This window comes from Jaculus jaculus, chromosome 16, assembly GCF_020740685.1.
Source record: "Jaculus jaculus isolate mJacJac1 chromosome 16, mJacJac1.mat.Y.cur, whole genome shotgun sequence".
In the NCBI taxonomy this organism is placed as follows: Eukaryota; Metazoa; Chordata; class Mammalia; order Rodentia; family Dipodidae; genus Jaculus; species Jaculus jaculus.
This window is the reverse complement of record NC_059117.1, coordinates 32159771-32164778: the sequence shown is the minus strand read 5'-3', so window position 1 is coordinate 32164778 and position 5008 is coordinate 32159771. Positions and strand designations below refer to the sequence as shown.

At 55.7% G+C, this 5008-nt stretch overlaps 1 protein-coding gene across 1 annotated transcript; it reads left to right on the top strand.

The window, feature by feature from the left end:
• The first annotated feature begins 2740 nt into the window (after window positions 1–2740).
• Window positions 2741–4794, top strand: Twist1 (twist family bHLH transcription factor 1). The gene is made up of 2 exons (XM_012947595.2): window positions 2741–3688; window positions 4243–4794. Exon 1 carries the CDS (start codon window positions 2959–2961, stop codon window positions 3643–3645), a length of 687 nt encoding a protein of 228 aa, XP_012803049.2. The 5' UTR covers window positions 2741–2958; the 3' UTR covers window positions 3646–3688; window positions 4243–4794.
• The last annotated feature ends 214 nt before the right edge of the window (window positions 4795–5008 follow it).

The following is a 5008-nucleotide window of genomic DNA, read 5'->3' as shown; positions in this document are numbered from 1 at the left end:
TTCCTACAATACAGTTTTGCCCACACTTTCCTGTTTTCTTCACCCGTGGCCACAAAGAAAAGAATTCTATTATTTGATCTCTTTGGTTTATTTTCGATACTCAAGTGAAGACAAAAGTATTTGAGATGCATTGTTAATGGGGGGAGGGCAGAAATCCAGATCGCTTAAATGGAAATGTTTCTAGATCTCTGCATCCAGCTTCTTTAATGACTTGGGGGATCCTCTTCAGATTTACAACACAGAACATTTGGTAGAGAGTACGGGGAATTTCTGCCTCATTTTGCTTCCAACAGACAAGTTCTAGTAAGGTGAAAGATGCAAACAGTAGGTTGCAAAGGTGACTTTATTTTTGCGAAGCATTGGATACGTGCTATTAAAGTTAAGTGGAGGTCAAGTAGAATCTGATTTTCCGACTGGCTGTCATTTTAAAATATGGCTTGCAGCTCTCAAGGCAGACCAGTTGGCCGACTAAGCTCATTGTTTTGGGATGCCTGTAAAATAAAATAAAAAATTAAAACTTAAATTAAAAAAAAAAAAACGGTACAGGGCAGCCCCAGGAGATCTCCCCTCCTGTGAAAGCCTGGTCCCATATTTTTACTCCTCTCGGGCAGATAACGGTCCTTTTCAGTTCCTCCCACGGCCAAGCCCTTCATGCAGCCCCAGGCGCTGCTCCGCACGCACCCGCGTTTCCGGAATGGAGCAGGGAGCCTCAGCGGGGCACAGCCACGTGGCCTGTCCTCGCCTACGCTGGGCTCCCGCCTCCCTTCTCTTCTCAGGACGACCGAAGCCACGACCTTTGGTCCAGCCCAGAAAAAGGGGCGCTTGCTGAGCTCGTGTTCTCCTCCCATCCCGAAAATTCCTCTCCCGGAGTCGGTACTGACTAAGCGGGTGCAAGGACCTCAGCCTGTACAGGAAACCTGAGTGCTTAGACGCACATCTGGGCGTCGGAAAACTCCGCCCTTGAACTCCGACTACCGTCTTCGGACTTTGGTTTGATTTGCTGTGTAGGACATGGACATGAAATGGCTATTTGATCCCCCAGCTCACTCTCTCTCAGAAAACAAAAACAAATAAACAAAAAAAAACAGATATTAGCATTGCAATCATAAGCTTCTCTTCCATAGCCCTTCTCCCCCCCACCCCACCCCCGCTCACCAACTTTGTCATTCCAAATTACCCGAATCTGCATTAACACCCTCTTTGAGGTTCTTCGTTGCAAAATAGTGGATAGAGATGCTTACCACACAAAGGTGTCTGAGCAATCCATCGGGATATGCCCTTGACCTCTAGAAGGATGTCACCGCACCTTTCCTAGGAAGGGGATGCGGAAGGGAGGCCGCTGGGAGAATGCCGCCCCTTTGGTACTGGGGCTATTGAACCCGCATCACCCTTTTATGCGCTGACCATCCAAGGTCACAATGGAGAGTTTAATTTGGGGGGATGGCTGGGGATGAAAGGGTAGCAGGGCCTTCCCTCTTGGGTTGGCAGCATCAGTTATCAAGGCCGCCAACACGAAGGCGCTGCTCTACCCTCCTTCGAATTTGCTCCCTTCCCCAAGGACAAGGCTCTTCTCAGCAGAATAGACCACTGCTTCTTTCTACCACCTTCGGAGGCACACTCTTGGAGTACAGGGAAGCTTTAGGTTGGGTCACCCTGGAGGGGAAAGCTGGACTTGGCTTTTTGGAGAAGGATGAAACCGCAGGCCCGGATAGATCTACAGTCGCCCCCGCCCCCTCGGAGCAGGCCACGTCTTTGGAAACGCCCAAGACTTGGTGGCCTGGCCTCCGGTGGTTAATCCCTGAGGACCCGCGGCTCAGTCTACCTGACCATTGGGTGGGCTCCGCGGTTTGACACATTGCTAGCCACTCACTCCCCATTCCCCGCGTCCCAGCCATCCCTAACCATCCCCAGGTCTCCGAGGGATCTCCGGGACGGGATGAGACTTCACCCACTGCAGTCAAAGCTCTCGCCACCGCTGCTGTCACAGCCACTCCATAGGGGGTGGGGTGGGGGGCTGCAGAGCGTCCCGGGAGGGAGGCTGCTTCGCGTCCGGGCCCTGCGCTCGGGTGCGGGGGCGCTGCCCCGGGGCGCTCGGCCGCGGAAGGAAATCGCCCCGCGCCCGCCTGGCCGCCGCGCGCACGGAGGGGGGCGAAGGAGGAGGGCGAAGGAGAGGCGGGCCTAGGGCCGGCGGCCGGGTCCAGGTCGTTTTTTTGAATGGTTTGGGAGGACGAATTGTTAAACCCCGAGAAAGGGGAGGGTGGGACAGACACTGGGTTGGGTAGGTGGGAAGTTTGGCGGGGGGAGGAGGTGGAGAGAGGCGGGGAGGAGGAGGAGGGGGCTGGAAAGCGGAAACTTTCCTATAAAACTTGAAAAAGTCCCTCCTCCTCACGTCAGGCCAATGACACCGCTGCCCCCCGACTTTCCGCCCGCACGGAGGTATAAGAGCCTCTCCAAGTGTGCAGCCTGCGCCCAGCTTCCGAGACACCTCGCGGGCTCGCTAGCCACCGGCACGGTTTCCACAAGGCCCCCAGGCCGGGGTGCGCGCGCTTCTTGCGGCCGTCGGGAGCCTTCTCTTTTTTCTTTTTTTTTTTTTATTTCTTCTTTTTCTTTTTCTTTTTACTGTTTTTTTTGGATCTCGGGGCCCTCCACACCGTCCCCTCCCCCTCCCGCCTCCCTCCCCTCCCCGCCTCCCCCGAGCGCCCTCCCTCCCTCCCTTCCCGGTGCCGAGGTCCTCCCCGTCCCTCCTCCTCCTCCTTCTCCCGCTCCCTCCTCCGCGGGGCCGCACCGCCCGGGCCGGAGCCTTGCGCTCGGGGAAGCTGGCGCGCTGAGACATCCCGCTCTCCCTCCTCCTCCTCCTCCTGCTCCTCGTCGTCGTCCTGATCGTTTCCTCCTCCCTCCGGGCCGCCCTTCTGCCTCCCCCGGCCCGCGAGGCCTGCCTCCGGTTCGCAGAGAGGAGAGATGATGCAGGACATGTCCAGCTCGCCAGTGTCGCCGGCCGACGACAGCCTGAGTAACAGCGAGGAGGAGCCCGACCGGCAGCAGCCGCCGAGCGGCAAGCGCGGGGCTCGCAAGCGGCGCAGCAGTCGGCGCAGCGCGGGCGGAGGCGCGGGGCCCGGCGGCGGGGCTGCGGGCGGCGGCGGCGGCGGCGTCGGAGGAGGAGGAGGTGGAGGAGGAGGAGGCGGCGGCGGCGGCAGCGAGGAGCCGGGCAGTCCGGCCCAGGGCAAGCGCGGCAAGAAGTCCGCGGGCTGCGGCGGCGGCGGCGGCGGCGGAGGAGGAGGAGGAGGAGGCGCGGGCGGCGGCGGCGGAGGCGGCGGCAGCAGCGGCGGCGGGAGCCCGCAGTCGTACGAGGAGCTGCAGACGCAGCGGGTCATGGCCAACGTGCGCGAGCGCCAGCGCACGCAGTCGCTGAACGAGGCGTTCGCCGCGCTGCGCAAGATCATCCCCACGCTGCCCTCGGACAAGCTGAGCAAGATTCAGACCCTCAAGCTGGCCGCCAGGTACATCGACTTCCTGTACCAGGTCCTGCAGAGCGACGAGCTGGACTCCAAGATGGCAAGCTGCAGCTATGTAGCCCACGAGAGGCTCAGCTACGCCTTCTCCGTCTGGAGGATGGAGGGGGCCTGGTCCATGTCCGCGTCCCACTAGCAGGCGGAAGCTCCCCACCTCCTCGACAGGGCCGGAGACCTAGGTAAGGACCCTGCCTGGCTCCTTGGGGAGTGGGGTGTGGGGGGGGAGTTTTAGGCCTCGCCTCCCAGGCCATTTCGCCCTCCTTCCCACCTCGCCTGGCACTGCCACCCCTGGCCCGTCCACGCCCCTCCCCCCAGCAGGTAGTTCAGTCCCCCCAGCTAGGGAGAGAGGTTCCCCAGGGCGGGGGTTGGGGGATGCGCCCCTGGAGAGGGGTTCTGTGTATGTATGAGTGTGCATGACAGACAGCAAGGGGGACCGAGAAAGACTCAAGGGTCAAGGGTAAGGACAATTTAGCCTCCACCACCACCACCACCACTACCCCCCCCCCATCCATTTCTTTTGGCTTGACAATTTCGTTCTTAAAACAAATGTTTCCAAATTCCACCTCCTGCTTGCCAGCCCACCCACTTCCTCTTGCCCTCCGGCTGAAATCCTTCCAGGTTGTTCAGAGAAATTTCTCGCTGGTGGTGGTAACTGAGCTCACTAGTTGTAGAAAACAACCACAGGGACCTAAACAGTAACCAACTTACCCCCCTCCCCTCTGCGTTTTTGCAGATGTCATTGTTTCCAGAGAAGGAGAAATGGACAGTCTAGAGACTCTGGAGTTGGATAACTAAAAAATAAATCTATATGCCAAAGATTTTCTTGGAAATTAGAAGAGCAGAACCCAAAATCAAAAGAAACAGGGCGTGGGGCGCACTTTTAAAAGAGAAAGCCAGACAGGCCCGTGGACACGGTTCCCAGAAGGGCAGCGGTACCGTCCTCACACCTCAGCATTCTGACAGAAGTCTGAACCATTGTTTGTGTTCCTTTTTTATTTTTTATTTTTGACGAAGAATGTTTTTATTTTTATTTTTCATGCATGCATTCTCAAGAGGTCGTGCCAAACAGCCACGGAAAGGAAAGGTATCATGATGGACTTTCTCCATTTTAAAATGGTAACGATCAAAGGAACTTTAAGAACACCTTTAAAAATAAAACGCTGGGATCAAACTGGCCTGCAAAACCATAGTCAGTTAATTCCCTTTTTGATACTTTCTCTGAGGGAAAAGAAAAACTTAAAATACAAAAAAAAAAAATCACAAAAACAACATTCTATTTATTTATTGATGACCCATGGTAAAATGCAAATAGATCCGGTGTCTAAATGCATTCATATTTTTATGATTGTTTTGTAAATATCTTTGTATATTATTTTTCTGCAATAAATAAATATGATTGAAAACTTTAACAACCCTAGAGTTTGGTCTATATTTTTAAAGCTCAGGATTAAGTTGGTGGTAAATACTTGCCTGTTTAACTCTACAGGCACCCAGGAGGG

Coding starts and splice junctions, on each gene's coding strand:
- Twist1 (XM_012947595.2), top strand. CDS start 2,959: ATGATGCAGGACATGTCCAGCTCGCCAGTGTCGCCGGCCGACGACAGC.